We start from the raw sequence: 20,114 nt of genomic DNA on the forward strand, positions 1-20,114 counted from the left end.
TATTTTGAGTGAGAATCAAAATTTTCTCCTCATCACTAGATACTTTTCCAGTAAATAATATTGGTAATGGTTCGAAATAAATAAACATAAATTAGCAAACAATAATAATGATTCATAAATGGAAATCAAGAGAGAATTTAATTATCATAGTTTTTTTGTTTGACAACACTGATCATTGACTTCAATAGCCATAAAAACATACCAATCTTTTGCTTTTTCAGAAAATATTTGCAAAGAAGATAACGCAACGGAATAATTATATATATATATATATATATGTTTTTTAGTGGACACATTATTAAGTCATACGATTTAATAAAATTAGTTTTTAGTGCAATTAAATTGTACGATTTTATAACATATTAAAAATTAGCTCTATTAATTTGCATGGTTTAATAGTATTTCCGCATTAAAAAAAAAGAGATGGGAGATTTTTTGATGTCTATAAAAGCGACCCTTTAGTATTGCTAGAAATCATTAATCCTTGTATTCTCTTCTCCTCAATAATAATATTTACACTTATATTATGAATATCTACACACATATATAGACACACGCACACAGACAAAAAATTATTTTCAAGTGCATGCGTTCTCTTTTTTTTTTTTTTTAATGCAAACACGCTCTTAAACCAGACTATTTAAGAGAATTAAGAATTAACTCTTTTAAATATCATAATTTAAAAACATATTCGCATGGAAAACAAAAATGAGAGTGGCACACACACACACATGGAACTTGGCCAATGCGATGAAGCGAGCAAAGAATAAACAAACGTAAAGTCGCTGGTGGCTTGGGCTCGCAGTTGCCTGCATGCCACAAAACTACTCGGAATCGGAATTAAAAAAGCCTTTAACGTTGACTTACTTTAATGTTGATTTATATAGGTAAACTTTTCTGCTTATGTGGAGCAATTAATGCAAGCAAACTGTCACAAAAAAAATTAATTTGAAATATGTTAAAATTATTTTTCAACAAATACGATGTGCGGAGAGGAAGACTAATTCCATGCATTGAATGTTTCTGATTTTTATGTTTTCTAGAATATACACAAAATACATCTAATTTAGTTTCAATTATTCAATTGTTTTAAGTGTGTTTTGTGTTTTTTGAGTACCATTTTTTTTTCTTTTGTTGACTAATCATTGAATCTGAATGGATATAATAATTATTATTATTATTTTTGAATCACATATAATTATTAAATTCTATCAAAGCCCTATGATTTTGGCTTATTCTCACCTAGGGATTTACGTGTACAACACAATGAAAACCTTATATAATTTAAGTTATTCATTCACATATTGGAAAAATATACAAAAAAACAAAATATAAAAACAGAAAATATAAAATAAAACAAACATATATAATATTCAAAACTTACACATTCAGATCTACAAAAATTTCAAACGAAAAAACAATTCATCGCTACCTTCAGAAAATTGAAACTATCAAACTAAATCTTTTCTTTTTCTTTTTCTTGTGATTTACGGTGGTCTTGTTCAATATACAGAAAAAACAATTAATCGCTACCTTCAGAAAATTGAAACTATCAAACTAAATCTTCTCTTTTTCTTTTTCTTGTGACTTACGGTGGTCTTGTTCAATATACACTTAAGACTTTGAAATTGAGCTGGACATTCTCCACCAGCTGAACCTATTGCCACTTGCTTTCTCCGTCGTTGATCTGACTTGCTGCATGCTTCTTCCACGAAGTATCCATTTCTTAATTTATTAAGCCTACACGTTAATTTGTGAATGGGTAATTATCAAAGGACTTGTAATATTTTTACACAAACTTTTCAAACAGATGCATTAAACAACTGCTTTTTCATAGCATCTATTTTGTTTTCTGTCATGGACATAGTGTTAAGGCATGTATATATATATGTATGTATCATAGCTTGGGTTTGCGCTGCTAGCTGCTAATGAAACTTAATCATGGCCACCATCAAGTGGTTGTTTCTTGATCTTCTGCTTTTATTTCTTCTGTTTCATGACGCTGTAGCTGATCAGTCAGAAAGTAATGTTGAAAAAATCACAGAATCAAAAACATTAGTCCATATCGGAGCCATTTTTGATCCAGACACACTTGACGGTGCCATAGCAGAAATCTCCATGAGTCTGGCCGTTGCAGATTTCTATGCCCTTCATCCTAATTATCAAAGCAGGTTATCTGTACATTTTACAACGGCAAAGGATCTTGTTACCACGGCTGCTGCAGGTACCTATATTTCATTTTATAACTCATACATTTTTTAGTTGTTTTTTTCCTAATTTTTTGCCATGAAATCTGGTCGGTTACTGAAATGGATAATTGGCTTATATATACTGCGCCACATTATTGGATATAATTTTTAATATTGTTATTTTTATCAACCACCAATATAACTCATTTTTTGTATGATGAAAGCTAATTAAGATGAGTAGAGAATACCTTTTAGATACCAATATCCACTATCCACTAAATGCGTCTTCATTATATACCATAAATCTTTACCTTAAAAAAAAATCTTTTCATGTCTTTTGCTTTTTTATTTATGAAAATCACCACTTTCCCCTCTAAGAAAAAATATATCTTTTACCTTTTATCCACCTCATATTTTTTATTGTTGTAATTAGTTTTTATTTGGAAAATAAGAGGACTGTGGCATGAACTATGAACCCCACTCACATGGGTGAGAAAAGAATTGTGATGGTGTTAGGCTAAATAATCAAAAGAAAAAGTTGTCAAAGACTTTTATTTATCCTTTTATTTATTGGTTTATCTATTTTTCTATATGTTACTTTGGTAATCATTTTTGTTTATTTCTTCTCTTATCATGAAAGCTTAAGAAATTAAATGAAAATGACAAGTAATAAATATGATTTTACTATATTCACATAAAATAAAAATTTCAACTAAAAAAAATGTTTGAATTCATTATGTATCAAGATCACATTAGATACTCGCCATTTGTACCTCTTAAATATATTTATCTATAAAGCTTACACGCATGCCATAAAGATAATGATCTGGTCATGTGAAAATTACTCTACCTATTTAATTTAATAGATATTGACTCCGTTGATGCTCTAAAGGACATTTCCAATTAAATCAATAATGGAGTGAAGTTAAGTTCATTAATAAATAAATAAAGATAATGACGTTTTGTTGGCTGTTAAGAGTAATTAAATATCAGTAGATCGTAAGAAGCTGATGGGAGCTCAGAATCCTAATTCAGTGATTCTTGAGACAAATAATTGAAAGATTTTTTTTTCTATTAAGCTAGATATTATATTAGCTATAACATACAACAATAGAAAAAAAGTTGTTGCCACTCAAACAAATTTAAAGCTTGTGGAAAACTAATTTTAGGTTATGTGTAAGTTATTGTTAATATAACTTCGACCATTAATCTAATTAATATATATTTGGAATGGAATGCAGCTGTGGATTTACTGAAGAAATTTAAAGTACACGCCATTATAGGGCCACAAATACAAGCTGCAGCTCCGTTTTTAGTAGAGCTAGGAGAAAAGGCTCAAGTACCAATTATTTCATTTTTTGAAACAAGCCCTGCACTTTCTCCCACTGAATACCCCTTTTTCATTCGAGTAACTCAGAATGATTCTCTTCAAGTAAAAGCAATCTCTGCTGTTTTACAAAATTTTAGTTGGCATGAAGTTGTTCTCATGTACGAAGACACGGATTATGGTGCCGGTTTCATCTCTTTTTTAGTTGATGAATTGCAAGAGAATGACATCCGGATATCCCATATGAGCAAAATCCCTACTTCTGCCGAAGATTTTCAGATTTCAAAAGAGTTAAGCAAGCTGAGCACAATGCAGACTAGAGTTTTCATAGTGCACATGAATACCGCCCTCGCGTCTCGCCTGTTTGCACTTGTTGATAAGAAAGGAATGATGAGTGAAGGCTACACATGGATCGTCACTGCTCGTTCATCCAATTCACTAAATGTCTTGGATTCTGAGGTTATTGATTCAATGGAAGGTGTGTTGGGTGTTAGGTCTCATTTACCTAAGTCTAAAGAACTTGGTCTTTTTGACAGGAGATGGAAAAGCAAACTTCATTCAATGAAGCCAAACAGTTCAGTGACTGAGATAAACATTTCTGGTCTGTGGGCATATGATACAATTTTTGCTCTTGCCAAAGCTGTAGAGAAGATTTTGTCACCCACAAATCCGAGCATAGTGAACCCCAATAACCCTAGTGAAAGTACAACGGATTTCGGAAGCTTAGGTATTTCTAGGACCGGTCCTATTCTTAACAATCAAATCCTGAACACCCAATTCAAAGGATTAAGCGGAGAATTCCATTTGGTTAATGGGCAATTGGAAAGTCCAGTCTTCGAAATTGTTAATGTTATTGGAACAGGAAGAGTTGTTGGATACTGGACTTCTGAGAAAGGATTGACTCAAACTTTGGATTCAACTTCTAAAAATGATTTGAAGCGGATTATATGGCCTGGAGATTCGACAATAGCTCCAACAGGTTGGGCTATACCCAGTTTAGTAGTAGGAACTCCAGTGAAACTAGGGTTTCCCGAATTTCTTAGAGTGCGCAAGGATGATTATTTGAACAAGAATATTTACTCAGGATTCTGCATAGACATTTTCAATGCTGCGTTAGAAATAGTAGAAGAAAAATTAGGCATGAAGATACATCCCCAGTTTTTTCCTTACGAGGATGCGAATGGAGAGATGGCTGGGACTTATGATGACCTTCTACGTCAAATAAAGTTAAAGGTTAAGACGCCAATCACCTTTCACAAATATCTTTTCCTTTTAAGTCAGTATAGTTTTTTTTTTTTCAGGTATTTGTAATTTTTTTTAAATGTTCTTTTGAGAGTGTACAGAAGTTTGATGCTGTGGTGGGAGATATATCAATCGTGGCCAGCCGGACAGATTATGTTGAGTTCACATTGCCATATTCAGAATCTGGGGTGACCATGCTCGTACCTGTTAAACGCGACAATCGCCACAACATGTGGATTTTCTTGAAACCTTGGACATGGGATCTTTGGTTAACAGTCTTTGTTGCTTGCATTTTCATTGCTCTCATCATACGAACTATGGAGCGCCAAACTGAAAACTCAGAGTTTGCAGGGTCACCTAGACGGCAACTTGGCATGATCTTCATGTTTCCATTCTATGCTATGGTCATTCCTCAAAGTAATCAAATCTTTACCCTTTTACAAAACTCAAGTTTCTTTAGCTAATTAATATTAAATGACTGCTTCTCTTGCTTGCAACAGGGGAGCTGGTGGTCAGAGACTGCTCTAAGTTTGTGTTGGTGATATGGTTATGGCTTGCATTTATCCTAATGCAGAGTTACACAGCAAGTTTATCTTCAATACTAACTGTAGATCAGTTGGAACCAACATTTGCTGACCTGAAAAAGCTACGTACAGAAAGCCACTTTGTTGGATTCCAGAATGGGTCCTTTGTAGGAGATTTTTTGGTCAAGCAATTGAATTTCAGCAGTAACCAAACAAGGCCACTGATCAACATCGGGGAATATAAGGAAGCCTTGAGCAAGGGAAGTAGAAACGGAGGTGTTAGTGCCATCTTCGAGGAAATCCCTTACATCAAAGTCTTCCTTAAGAAATATAGTTCTAAATATACAACTGCTGGACCAATTTACAGAACTGATGGATTGGGCTTTGTATGTAATTCATTTCTCTCTTTATAATCTTGTTTAAAATTTAATATGCGTCACATTAATCATTTTCTCTATGCAGGCTTTTGCTAGGGACTCTCCTCTGATATCTCATTTTTCACAAGCCATTTTATTAGTCAGGGAGAACCAAACAAGAATGGACCGAATGGAGAAAAAGTATTTCGGAGAGAATGTTATGACTCCAACTCTAGCTCCATCGATCTCCAGTGAAAGTTCAAGCCTCCGTGCATATAATTTTGGTGGCCTCTTCATCATCGTGGGGATTGCTACATTATTAGCACTACTCATTTCAGAAAGGTATATTTGGCAGAAGCCTGTGTCACTTGTGAACAAGTATTTGACATCTCAAGAGAATCCTTCTAATGAGGCAGAATTAGTAGCACAGCCAACAATACTTCAGGAGACGGATATAGCTGGTGGACATTCGTTGTCACCTGATCAAGCAGAGGATTCAGGGAACTGTGAGAGGACTAATTCTGGCCATATCAGAGGAGATACTTCTGCAGAAGAAGATGAAACAGAGAATGCCGAAGCTCACCACTCATAATAGATTGGCTGTATCTCTGATGAACTGCAAGTATTGAGTTAGTTCTTAGCAAATATGAGATGTGAATGATGAAACAATAACAAACTTTATGCCCTTAATCATGTATTTCCAAATAAACACATATTTTAGGTAATTTTGAAATTTACCATGATCTTCCATGGATCCGAGCTTGGAAGCTTGTTATGGAGCTTTCACAGAGTTGCTACAACTTTAATCCAGCTTCTGAAATTCCCGCTTCCTTTCCGTTAGCTCAAGGTTCAGCTTTTCTCAACAAGTCACTGTACACACACGGGAGAGACGAGGGAGAGAGAGAGAGAGGTGCACTGCACTCATGCCACATATTTCTTGAACCGTTAACTTCCAATGGGCTGAAGTTACTTAAATACAGTGGTTAAGCGCAGGGACCCCTCATGTGTTAGTATAAAATTGCCCATCCCATTATGAGCTAAAATAACACAATTAAGGATTATATTTGTCCATAATATACTACTGTATAGGGTATGTCAAAATCAGACTCATTAACACAACATTTGATCACTTAATAAATGAGTCTGTCAAAATTGCTCCATAATATTTGACAATAGTCACGTATTAATTCGGTAAAATATAAAAAACAATTAGAATGATTTATGTTAGTCCACATAATGTGAGAAATAAATCTAACAGTGAATGCATATAGATAAAAGTTATGCATATTTTGTCTGGGTAAGGGATACTGTGTTGGACAGTACAATTGTCCGTAGAGTTTATGCCAGTATGAAAATATTTTGCATTCATCGTTTGTTGCTTTTTTTTTAAAAAAAAAAAAGAGGACAAAAGACAAATTCCATGTAGCTTATAATTTGAAATTCATCTACCATATTTTGATGCCATAATGACTGCAATTTTAACTCTATATATATGTTTGCCATAATGTCCTGATTCTTGCTATGAGGAAATCTGCTTGGATCCTATGTGTTACACTGACATAGTCAGGGTCAGGGATTCGGCGTTTTTTGCTTCATTCTACTGCAATATCTTCTTTAATACGCCCGGAAATCCTTCCAGAATTCCCTGAATCTTGATGAACTTCAGGTGAATGATCACCGGCATCCGTCTCAGCTGTTGGCTGTGCCGCTAATTCTATCCTGTTAGCAGGATGGTCGGATGTGAGATATTGTCTTATGAATGCAACCGGTCTCTGCCAAATATACCTTTCTGAAATGGCTATAGCTAATAGCGTAGCAATCCCTGCTATGATGAAGAGGCCACCAAAATTAAAGGCCCGGAGACTAGAACTTCCAGTGGAAATTGTCGGAGCTAGAGTTGCAGATGTAACTTTCTCTCCAAAATACCTTTTCTCAATTTCATCCATTTTAGTCTCGTTCTCTCTGACAAGCAAAATTGCCTTTGAAAAATAAGAAACAAGAGGAGACTCCTTTGGAAATGCCTGAAAAAAGCAAGTTAGCAAATTAATAAAATTCATATATTGAAGTTTGAAATGTACAATAAACATAGTTGTATATGTACATACAAAACCAAATCCAACGGTTCTGTAAATTGGTCCGGCCGTGGTATATTGAGAGCCATATGCCTTAAGAAAGACTCTGATGTAAGGGATTTCATCAAAGATTGCAGTAACACCTCCATTTTTACTTCCATTGGACAAGGCCTCGTGGTACTCCTGTATAGTGCCATATGACTTGAGCTGGCTACGGCTGAAATTAAATTGCTTCTCCAATAAATTTCCTACAAAGCAACCGCGTTGGAATCCAATGAAGTGATCTTTTGTTCGTAGCCTTTCTAGGTTATCAAACGTAGGCTCCAATTTATCTACGGTTAGTATTGAAGATAAACTTGCTGTATAACTCTGCATCAGGATAAATGCAAGCCATAGCCATACCACCAACACAAACCTAGAGCAGTCTCTAACCACCAATTCCCCTGTTACCAGCATTAGAACTTAAAAAATTATAAAACGATAATAATGTAACATGTAATCAAGGGATAGAGATTTACTTTGAGGAATGACAAAAGCATAGAATGGGAACATCAAGATCATGGCGAGCTGTCGTCTATATGATCCTCTGAACTCGGTGTTTTCAGTATTGTGCTCCATAACCCATATGACAATCGTGATAAAGATGCAAGATGTACCAACTGTTAACCAAAGATCCCATGTCCAAGGTTTCAAGAAGATCCACATGTTCTTGCGGTTGTCACCTTTAGCTAGTACAAGCATAGTCCATCCTGATTCTGAGTATGGCAATGTGAAATCAACGTAATCTGTCCTGTTCGCCACAATTGTTGTATCGCCCACAACAGCATCAAATTTCTAAAAGATATGCAAATACAAAATTGAACTTCTAGTTTCAATCACAAGAAAAAAAAATTATTTGAAAGAAATTAAGAGCACATGAGAACCTTGTTCTTAATTTGGAGAAGAAGATCATCATAGCTCCCGTCCATTAGTCCGGTCTCATCCTCAAAACCAATGAAATCATGAAGAACTTTAAAACCTAAATCTTTGTCCAACGTTTCTAATACAGCAGAGAAAACATCTATAGAGAATCCAGTGTAAGTAGTCTTGTTACCATTCTTGCGCTGTTCAACAAATTCAGGAAAACCTAATTTCACGGGAACCCCAATTTTTAAACTCGGTATAGCCCAACCTGTTGGTGTTGTTGTTGAGTCTCCAGGCCATATGATCTGCTTTAAGCCATTTTTATAATTTGGACCTAAGTTTTGTGATATTCCCTTCTCAGGAGTCCAGTATCCTACAACTCTTCCATTTCCAATCACATTAATTATTTCAAAGACTGAACTTTCCAATTGTCTATTAATCAAATTAAATTCCCCACTTAATCCTTTGAATCTGGTGTTCCTAAGTTCATCTCTAAGCCTTGAACCAATCCTGGGAGCACCTAAACTTGCAAAATCTATTCTGCTTTCGCTAGTGTTGGGCTTTACAAAGCTCGGATTTGTGGGCGGCAAAATCTTCTCTGCTGCCCTGGCTAATGCACAAATTGTATCATATGCCCACAAGCCAGAAAAGTTGATCCCAGTCAGTGGACTATTCGGCTTCATTAAATGGAGTTCTCTTTTCCATCTTCTGTCGAAAGATGCAAGTTCTTTAGACTTGGGTACATGAGACCTAACACCCAACACACCATCCATTGAATCAACGACGTCAGAGTCCAAAACATTAAGTGAATTGGATAAGCCCGCAGTGATGATCCATGCATAGCCTTTACTCATCATTCCATTCTGATCTGCAAGTGCAAATAGCCGAGACGCGAGGGCGGTATTCATGTACACTATGAAAACCCTTGTCTGCATTGTCATCAACTTCAGCAAAGCTTTTGAAATTTGAAAATCTTCAGCTGATTTTGGGATTGCACTCATGTGCGCTACCCGTATATTAGTCTCTTGCAATGCATCAACTAAATAAGAAATGAAACCGGTACCATAGTCGGTGTCTTCGTACACTAGGACAACTTCATGCCAATTAAATTTTTGTAAAACAGCAGAGATGGCTTTTACTTGAACGGAATCATTTTCAGCAACTCGAATGAAATAAGGGCTCTCAATGAGAGAAAGAGTAGGGCTTGCTTCGAAAAATGAAATAATTGGCACCTGAGATTTTTCTCCTAACTCTACTAAAAATGGAGCTGCAGCTGATATTTGTGGCCCTATAATGGCATCTACTTGAAAATTCTCCAGTAGATCCACAGCTGCATTCCAGGGAGAAACATAATATTTATGGTTAGTTCAAATCACATTACTAATCTTAATTTGTAATTTCTAATTTGTAAGTTGGAACTTCAAATCACATTTATTATTTACCTTTTTTTCCTAATCACTGTCTTAAATTTTCCTTATTCCTTACGTTTTAATAAAGAAAAATATTACTTATTTTCGCTTAAGTAAGACGTAGTTACGTTGTTGTCTCTTATTTTTTAAAATAGTATTTTCAGTCCCTGTTATTAGCAACTAACTGACATTGCAGGATTGATTTTTTCTTAACCTGAAAAAAAGACGATACTGCCACTAGCAAAATGAAATGAAATAAATAAAATAAAAGCTTCATTAAAAGTCATCATTATTTTCATTATTTTTGTGATTTTTAAGGATAACATCATCTCTTTGTAAGTCCTTAAAACTCACAATAATAGCCAACGGAAAACACTAAAAATAATTTTCAAGATGGAGAACCATAGATAAATAAATGATTCATTACTTAATTGATACCAACAAAAAGAAAATATAAAGTTTAGAAATAGAATGCATAGAAATATATCGAGAAAAAATATAAAGCAAAGGAGACACGTTTTCGGTAATTCTTTATTGTTTTACATGATCCTCGAGAGTGATTATCATATATTCTATTATACTTATTATTTGTTATGTTAACATCCCAATATAGAGCATATAAGTAGATAAGTTTTATGTTAGTAAGGATGTAGTAACTTGTTTGTTTTTGTCAAAACCTAACGTTTATTTTATTTTATTTTTTTCCCCCGAAATGAAACCTAACCTTTATTCAATGAGCAAAATATGTCCTTTTATAGCATTGAGTTTGAAGAGTGAAAGGTACGCAACTCAATAGAAGTCAGAGACCTACAAGACACAAATGGAAAAACTGAAACTGTGTACTCACTTGAGACATAAAAGGATTCCAACTATTATTACCCAGAAAAGAAAAATGAGAAAATGACATCCACTACAATTTGATCAAGTATTAATAACTTACTTCCTTTGAAATATATATTTATTACGCGGTGAAGCAAATAAAATATAAATTATACTACAGACAAAACGTTGAAAAAAGATATAAAAATAGAAATAAACTTGAGCACTGCTTAATGGTTGATGCAATATATAAAATTAATTTAATTACCTGCTCCAGCCGTGTCAACAAGATCCTTTGCGGTGGTAACACGTAAGTGCAACCTGGTTTGATAATTAGGATGAAGGGCGTAGAAATCTGAAATGGCCAGATTCATGGAGATTTCTGCTATGACACCGTCAAGTGTGTTGTCCGTATCGAAAATGGCTCCGATATGTACTGAGGATTTTGATCCTCTGATTGTTTCAGCACTACTTTCTGGCATAGCTCCGGTGTCATGAAACAAAATAAAGAAATGCTGGAAGCAGAAGAAAATGCAAACGAAGTTTGCCATATTGGCTAGCTAAGGTTTTTCAAGTTTTTGAAATATATATGCTTTCTTTGCATAAATTGATTAGCTTTTTTGTCCAATCCAAAAGTTGAGGGTTTCTTCAGGAAATGCTGAATGATTAATTCGTTGATGCCCAAAAAGTAATCATTATTCGAATATATATAGACACTAAATAAAATCAAAGGCCTTGAATTCATTAACGACCAAGTGACATAAAAATATTATTAAAAAAAAATCTAATGCATACTTTCGCAGCAATGAAGCGGAAATTAAGAAGGTAGTGCTGTAGCAGTAGATGCTGAAAACTTGGATTTGACTTCTAATAAGTTCCAAACAAACAATTGTTTGACCGCCAGGGCCAGCGGCAGAAATGTTCAATAGTCGGCTAGAATCTGGATCGCAGTCAAAGTTTGTTTAAATTTATGTACCTTGTACACTTCCTATCTATTTAGGAAGTGATATAAAATTGATCATAAGTACGTACCTATATAATTAATATATGAAAAAATAAAACATTCAAGTGCACTTCCATGAAATAATGATTAATTATTAAGGGTTATTATATTTCCCTAGTTAAATAATCACAATACGATCTTATAGACATTATAATCATTGCTCCACTGAGACCTATTTTAATAAAACTCTTTTGAAATCTAATCTAAGACTCCGATTTGAAGATGAAAAGGGTTTGCTAGACCTGCCATGGAATAAAAATAAACAACAAACATAAAATTAAATTCATTTTATACGGTACTTTTGAAGAAGCTTGCAAGGAAGGGTTATATAAAAGGGTGAACCCAAAAAAAAAAAACAATAATTAACAAATGATACGAATACAAAAAACTTGATGCAATGTTTTAGCAAAAGTTTTTTCTTAATAATATCCTTATAGAAATTTGTTCGCCTAATTCATGCTAAAAAATTAATTTCAAACATGAAGAGTGCCTCATTATATTTATTAATCCAATCACTAATCTAAACCAATGTAACATAATATTTTCGACCAAACATTAAAGTTTTTTTTTTCCTTCCTTTTTTCTTTCATAAACAAAATTCTAGCAATGATTAAAGGGGATATCTCGAAGGTCAATATAAAAAGCCTTGCTAATTCCGAGTATTAATCGGTGGTAGGTGTGATTTCAGTGACACCGAGATGATCATAAGAAGTCTAACATGCGACTTTTCGTCTGTACTAAATAAATATCATTTTATTTTAATTTATTTTTGCCTTCTTAATTACCGCAAACTTTGGTGAGAGGACGGCAACTTGGCAAGCACGAATTGAGAAATGGTCCATTTTTCAATTTCTTCTTTTTCTTTTCATTTGTATTTTTTTTTTCTGGTAACTCTGAACTCTGAGAAATCATTTTTTTTTTCTGTTGACAATTAAATTGGAATTTAGAAGTAATACAATAATTTTCATGGAGATTTAATTAACCCATTTCTTCTAGATGCGATTCTCAATATTATAAGGACAGTTTAAGGAAGTTTACGCTGAAGTCAAACTTTAATTTCCCCCAACAACTTTCCATGCAGTAACGGACGCCAAACATTAACGAACAATCATTTTCCATGTAACACAATCTCATAACTTTGACATCAAACAAGTATGTTGTGTCTTTACATCATCCCAAAAAAATAATAATAAATATGTTTTTCCAATCCAGTATCATCGTGCCCTTCTGTTGATAAACGCATCTGTGTGTGTGTGTATCTTAATTAAAATATTCCAAAAAATTAAAATAGAACCACAATTCATATTCAGACATTTAGAAATTTGCAAAAGAGAAGAGATTAGAACAAAGGCGGGGGTTCATCATTAAAGTTGTATTGAGTTTGCAAAATTTCTTTTTTGAGTAAGTTCATGCACGGATTTATAGATGCAAATAACTTCACCTCCAACCAAAATATATGTGACCAACAATTTCCATTTAGTTTAAAGCATACAAATTGATCTCTGTTCTCTTGTTAACAATTCTGGACCCAAAAAAAAACCTTCATGGACCACTCTAATCAACAACCCAGACAGCAGCCCGAAATACAAGCCAATGACCCAAGCAAGGAGGCCCAATAATGTACTATTACCTCCTTCATTGAAAGATACTTTCAGAATAATTTACGGCTGCCTTCAGTGCCTTGTTGATGAAGAAAATGTGAACAACTTAATAGTTGAAGATAAAAACTTTATAAAAGGTACAAACTTATATTTTTGTTTATTTTTGTGAGGTTTTTTAAAATTTAAAGTAGGTCGTTATGATGTATTCAATCTGAGATTACCTAGATAAAAAGTAGTAAAAAACCTTTATAGCTAATTTTTTTATTGTATAGGATACTTGTCTATGACAACTCAATTGGTTCGCATATTATAACTTTTTTTTTTTGACAACTCAAAGATTATTATATAGTACATATAATATAACACAGCATGACCCTAATAACTTAATTACAACTAAATTTCAATATTTCAGATTTTATTTGCTATTGATAGTAACGTGTTGAATATTCAATTCTTGCCGGCAAGCCCAAGACGAATGCTTCGCGGAAACTCCCGTAATCAGCATAGTATCTTTATTTTTTTTCCCTAGAATAAATAAACCCATATTTCAATGTCAGACCGCCCGTAGATTGCCATTTTTTGTTTGTTTGTTCATAAAAAATGATTATTAAAACAAATGTTGTGTACCAATAGTACAAAATTCTATGCCCAACATTAAATCAGATAAGGAATATATGGATATTTTGAGTGAGAATAAAAAATTTCTCCCATCACTAGATACTTTTCCAGTAAAAAATGTTGGTAATGGTTCGAAATAAATAAACATAAATTAGCAAAAAATAATAATGATTCATAAATGGAAATCAGGAGAGAATTTATCATAGTTTTTTTTTTGTTTGACAACACTGATCATCGACTTCAATAGCCATAAAATTATAAATATATGCTCCAATCTTTTGCTTTTTCAGAAAATATTTGCAAAGAAATATATATATATATGAACTTGGCCAATGCGATGAAGTGAGCAAAGAATAAATAAACGTAAAGTCGCTGTTGGGTTGGGCTCGCGGTTGCCTGCATGCCACAAAACTACTCGGAATCGGAATTAAAAAAGACTTTAACGTTGACGTACTTTAATATTGACTTATATAGGTAAACTTCTCTGCTTATGTGGAGCAATTAATACAAGCAAACTGTCACAAAAAATTTAATTTGAAATATGTTAAAATTCTTTTTCAACAAATACGATGCGCGGAGAGGAAGACTAATTCCATGCATTGAATGGTTCTGATTTTTATGTTTTCTAGAATATATGCAAAATACATCTAATTTAGTTTGAATTATTCAATTGTTTTAAGTGTGTTTTGTGTTTTTTAGTACCTTTTTTTTTTCTTTTGTTGACTAATCATTGAATCTGAATGGATATATTTATTAAATTATATCAAAGCCGTATGATTTTGGCTTATTATCACCGAGGGATTTACGTATACAATACAATGAAAGCCTTGTATAATTTAAGTTATTCATTCACATATAGGAAAAATATACAAAAACAAAATATAAAAACAGAAACTATAAAAACGAAACAAATATATATAATATTCAAAACTTACACATTCATATCTACAAAAATTTCAAACGAATAAACAATTAATCGCTACCTCCAGAAAATTGAAACTATCGAACTAAATCTGTTCTTTTTATTTTTCTTGTGATTTACGATGGTCTTGTTCAATATACTCTGAAGACTTTGAAATTGAGCTGGACATTCTCCACCAGCTGAACCTATTGCCACTTGCTTTCTCCGTCGTTGATCTGACTTGCTGCATGCTTCTTCCACGAAGTATCCATTTCTTAGTTTATTAAACTTGCACGTTAATTTGTCAATGGGTAATTATCAAACTGTAATATTTTTACACAAACTTTTCAAACAGAATGCATTAAACAACTGCTTTTTCATAGCATCTATTTTGTTTTCCGTTATGGACATAGGGTTAAGGCATGTATATATATGTATGTATCCTAAGCTTGGGTTTGCGCTGCTAGCTGCTAGTTAAACTTAATCATGGCCACCGTCAAGTGGTTGTTTCTTGATCTTATGCTTTTATTTCTTCTGCTTCATGACGCTATAGCTGATCATTCAGAAAGTCATGCTGAAAAACTCACAGAATCAAAATCATTAGTCCATATCGGAGCCATTTTTGATCCAGACACACTTGAAGGTGCTATAGCAGAAATCTCCATGAGTCTGGCCATTGAAGATTTCTATGCCCTTCATCCTAATTATCAAAGCAGGTTATTTGTACATTTTACGACGGCAAAGGATCTTGTTACCACGGCTGCTGCAGGTATCTATATTTCATTTTATAACTCATACATTTTTTGGTTGTTTTTTCCTAATTTTTTGCCATGAAATCTGGTCGATTACTGAAATGGATCATTGGCTTATATATGCTGCGCCACATTATTAGATATAATTTTTAATATTGTTATTTTTATCAACCACCAATATAACTCATTTTTTGTAAGATGAAAGCTAATTATTAAGATGAGTAGAGAATAACTTTTAGGTACCAATATCCACTATCCACTAAATGCATCTTCAGTATATACCTTAAATCTTTACCTTAAAAAATAATAATCTTTTCATGTCTTTTGCTTATTTATTTATGAAAATCACCCGTTTCCCCTCTAAGGGAAAAGAAAAAAAAAACTATCTTTTACTTTTTATCCACCTCATTTTTTTAATTTATGTAATTAATTTTTATCCGGAAAATAAGAGGTTTATGGTATGAACTATGAACCCCACTCACATGGGTGAGATGAGAATTGTGATAATGTTAGGCTAAATAATCAAAAGACAAAAGATGTCAAAGACTTTTGTTTATCCCTTTATTTATTGGTTTATCTATTTTTCTATATGTTAATTTGGTAACCATTTTTGTTTATTTCTTTTCTTATCATGAAAGCTTAAGAAATTAAACGAAAATGACAAGAAATAAATATGATTTTACTATATCCACACCAAACAGAACTTTCAACTAAAAAACTTATTTGAATTCATTATGTATGAAGATCACATTAGATACTTGCAATTTGTACCTCTTAAATGTATTTACCTATAAAGCTTACATGTATAGGACGGTATTGTTGACCATAAAGATAATGACTGGATTTTGTGAAAATTACTCTACCCATTTAATTTAATAGATATTGACTCCGTCGATGCTCTGAAGGTCAATTCCAATTAAATCAATAATGGAGTGAAGTTAAATTCATAATAATAATAATAATAATAATAAAATAATGACGTTTTGCTGGTTGTTAGAGTAATTAAATCTCAATAGATCGTAAGAAGTTGACGGAGCTCAAAATCTTAATTCAGTATTTCTTGAAACAAATAATTGAGAGATTTTTTTTTCTATTAATCTAGATATTATATTAGCTATAACATGCAACAATAATGCACAAGTTGTTGCTACTCAAACAATTTAAAGATTGTGGAAAACTAATTTTAGGTTATGTGTAATTTATAGTCAATATAACTTCGCAGCTGCTATTAATCTAATACATATATATATATATATTGCAGCTGTGGATTTACTGAAGAAATTTCAAGTGCAGGCCATTATAGGGCCACAAATACCAGCTGCAGCTCCGTTTTTAGTAGAGCTAGGAGAAAAGGCTCAAGTACCAATTATTTCATTTTTTGAAACAAGCCCTGAACTTTCTCCCGCTGAACACCCCTTTTTCATTCGAGTAACTCAGAATGATTCCCTTCAAGTAAAAGCAATCTCTGCTGTTTTACAAAATTTTAGTTGGCATGAAGTTGTTCTCATGTACGAAGACACGAATTATGGTGCTGGTTTTATCTCTTTTTTAGTTGATGAATTGCAAGAGAATGACATCCGAATATCCCATATGAGTAAAATCCCTACTTCTGCCGAAGATTTTCAGATTTCAAAAGAGTTAAGCAAGCTGAGCACAATGCAAACTAGGGTTTTCATAGTGCACATGAATACCGCCCTCGCGTCTCGCCTATTTGCACTTGTTGCTAAGAATGGAATGATGAGTAAAGGCTATACATGGATCGTTACTGCTTGTTTATCCAATTCCCTAAATGTCTTGGATTCTGAGGTTATTGATTCAATGGAAGGTGTGTTGGGTGTTAGGTCTCATTTACCTAAGTCTAAAGAACTTGGTCTTTTTGACAGGAGATGGAAAAGTAAACTTCATTCAATGAAGCCAAACAGTTCAGTGACTGAGATAAACATTTCTGGTCTGTGGGCATATGATACAATTTTTGTTCTTGCCAAAGCTGTAGAGAAGATTTTGTCACCCATAAATCCGAGCATAGTGAACCCTAGTAACCCTAGTGAAAGTACAACAGATTTCGGAAGCTTAGGTTTTTCTAGGATTGGTCATATTCTCTGCAATCAAATCCTGAACACCCAATTCAAAGGATTAAGCGGAGAATTCCATTTGGTTAATGGGCAATTGGAAAGTTCAGTCTTCGAAATTGTTAATGTTATTGGAACAGGAAGAGTTGTTGGATACTGGACTTCTGAGAAAGGATTGACTCAAACTTTGGATTTAACTTCTAAAAATGATTTGAAGCAGATTATATGGCCTGGAGATTCGACAATAGCTCCAACAGGTTGGGCTATACCCAGTTTAGTAGTAGGGACTCCGGTGAGACTAGGTTTTCCCCAATTTCTAAGTGTGCGCGAGGATGGTGACTTGAACAAGACTACTTACACTGGATTCTGCATGGAAATTTTCAATGCTACGTTAGAAATAGTAGAAGAAAAGTTAGGCATGAAGATTCATCCCCAGTTGGTTCCTTACGAGGATGAGAATGGGGAGATGGCTGGAACTTATGATGAACTTTTATATCAAATAAAGTTAAAGGTTAGGACGCAAATCACCTTTCACAAATATCCTTTCTTTTCAATCAGTCTCATTTTTTTTCAGTTATTTGTAATTTTTTTTTTTAAATGTTCTTTTGAGAGTATACAGAAGTTTGATGCTGTAGTGGGAGATATATCAATCGTGGCCAGTCGGACAGATTATGTTGAGTTCACATTGCCGTATTCAGAATCTGGGGTGACGATGCTTGTACCTGTTAAACGGGACAATCGCCATAACATGTGGATTTTTTTGAAACCTTGGACATGGGATCTCTGGTTAGCGGTCATTATTGCTTGCATTTTCATTGCTCTCATCATACGAACTATGGAGCACCAAACTGAAAACTCAGAGTTCGGAGGGTCGCCTGGACGGCAACTTGGCATGATCTTTATGTTTCCATTCTATGCTATGGTCATTCCTCAAAGTAATCAAATTTTTACCCTTTTACACAACTCAAGTTTCTTTAATTAGATGATTAATATTAAATGACTACTTCTCTTGCTTACAACAGGGGAGCTGGTGGTCAAAGACTGCTCTAAGTTTGTGTTGGTAATATGGTTATGGCTTGCATTTATCCTAATGCAGAGTTACACAGCAAGTTTATCTTCAATACTAACTGTAGATCAGTTGGAGCCGACATTTGCTGACCTGAAAAAGTTACGAACAGAAAGCCACTTTGTTGGATTCCAGAGTGGGTCCTTTGTAGAAGATTTTTTGGTGAAGCAATTGAATTTCAGCCGTAACCAAACAAGGCCACTGAGCAACTTCGGGGAATATAAGGAAGCCTTGAGCAATGGAAGTAGAAAAGGAGGTGTTAGTGCCATCTTTGAGGAAATCCCTTACATCAAAGTCTTCCTTAAGAAATATAGTTCTAAATATACAACTGCTGGACCAATTTACAGAACTGATGGATTGGGCTTTGTATGTAATTCATTTCTCTCTTTATAATCTTGTTTAAAATTTACCACGTGTCACATTATTCATTTTCTGTATGCAGGCTTTTGCTAAGGACTCTCCTCTAGTATCTCATTTTTCACAAGCCATTTTATTAGTCAGGGAGAACCAAACAAGAATGGACCGAATTGAGAAAAAGTATTTCGGAGAGAATGTTATGACTCCAACTCTAGCTCGATCGATCTCCAGTGAAAGTTCAAGCCTTCGTGCTTATAATTTTGGTGGCCTCTTCATCATCGTGGGGATTGCTACATTATTGGCACTACTCATCTCCGAAAGGTATATTTGGCAGAAGCCTGTGTCACTTGTTAACAAGTATTTGACATCTCAAAAGAGTCCTTCTAATGAGGTAGAATTAGTAGCACAACCAACAACACTTCCTGAGACGGATATAGCTGGTGGACATTCGTTGTCACCTGATCAAGCAGAGGATTCAGGCAACTCTGAGAGGACTAATTTTGGCCATATCAGTGGAGATACTTCTGCAGGAGAAGATGAAACAGAGAATGCCGAAGCTCACCATTCATAATAGATTGGCTCTATCTCTGATGAACTGCTAGTATTGAGTTAGTTCTTCGCAAATATGAGATGTGAATGCATATAGATAAAAGTTATGCATATTTTGTCTGGGTAAGGGATACTGTGTTAGACAGTACAATTGTCCGTAGAGTTTATGCAAGTATGAAAATAGTTTGCATTCATCGTTTGTTTGTTTTTTTAAAAAAAGAGAACAAAAGACAAATTCCATGTAGCTTATAATTTGGAATTCATCTACCATATTTTGATGCCACAATGACTGCAATTTTAACTTTATATATTTGTTTTATGTGGAAATCTGCTTGGATCCTATATGTTACATTGACA

At 33.9% G+C, this 20,114-nt stretch overlaps 2 protein-coding genes across 6 annotated transcripts; one reads left to right on the top strand and one right to left on the bottom strand.

The window, feature by feature from the left end:
• The first annotated feature begins 1,168 nt into the window (after positions 1-1,168).
• Positions 1,169-20,047, top strand: LOC112495562 (glutamate receptor 2.8-like). 4 transcript variants are annotated; one of them, XM_052434536.1, is made up of 5 exons: positions 1,169-2,224; positions 16,978-18,296; positions 18,405-18,720; positions 18,808-19,217; positions 19,294-20,047. In XM_052434536.1, exons 1-5 carry the CDS (start codon positions 1,942-1,944, stop codon positions 19,777-19,779), a joined length of 2,814 nt encoding a protein of 937 aa, XP_052290496.1. In that variant the 5' UTR covers positions 1,169-1,941; the 3' UTR covers positions 19,780-20,047. The 4 variants fall into 4 exon arrangements, with proteins under 4 accessions (XP_052290496.1, XP_052290495.1, XP_024952917.1 ...); XM_052434535.1 differs by lacking the exons at positions 16,978-18,296; positions 18,405-18,720; positions 18,808-19,217 and adding exons at positions 3,431-4,749; positions 4,860-5,175; positions 5,259-5,668 and having other exon boundaries at positions 1,250-2,224; positions 19,294-20,038; XM_025097149.2 differs by lacking the exons at positions 16,978-18,296; positions 18,405-18,720; positions 18,808-19,217; positions 19,294-20,047 and adding exons at positions 3,431-4,749; positions 4,860-5,175; positions 5,259-5,668; positions 5,745-6,378 and having other exon boundaries at positions 1,254-2,224.
• On the bottom strand, positions 7,010-11,551 carry LOC112497874 (glutamate receptor 2.8-like). 2 transcript variants are annotated; one of them, XM_025097148.2, is made up of 5 exons: positions 11,110-11,551; positions 8,634-9,943; positions 8,229-8,544; positions 7,744-8,153; positions 7,010-7,659 (listed from the first exon to the last, which is right to left on the bottom strand). In XM_025097148.2, exons 1-5 carry the CDS (start codon positions 11,390-11,392, stop codon positions 7,231-7,233), a joined length of 2,748 nt encoding a protein of 915 aa, XP_024952916.1. In that variant the 5' UTR covers positions 11,393-11,551; the 3' UTR covers positions 7,010-7,230. The 2 variants fall into 2 exon arrangements, with proteins under 2 accessions (XP_024952916.1, XP_024952915.1); XM_025097147.2 differs by having other exon boundaries at positions 7,010-8,153.
• Positions 20,048-20,114: the final 67 nt, after the last annotated feature.

The sequence above is a fragment of the Citrus sinensis genome, chromosome 9 (assembly GCF_022201045.2).
Source record: "Citrus sinensis cultivar Valencia sweet orange chromosome 9, DVS_A1.0, whole genome shotgun sequence".
Classification (NCBI taxonomy): Eukaryota; Viridiplantae; Streptophyta; class Magnoliopsida; order Sapindales; family Rutaceae; genus Citrus; species Citrus sinensis.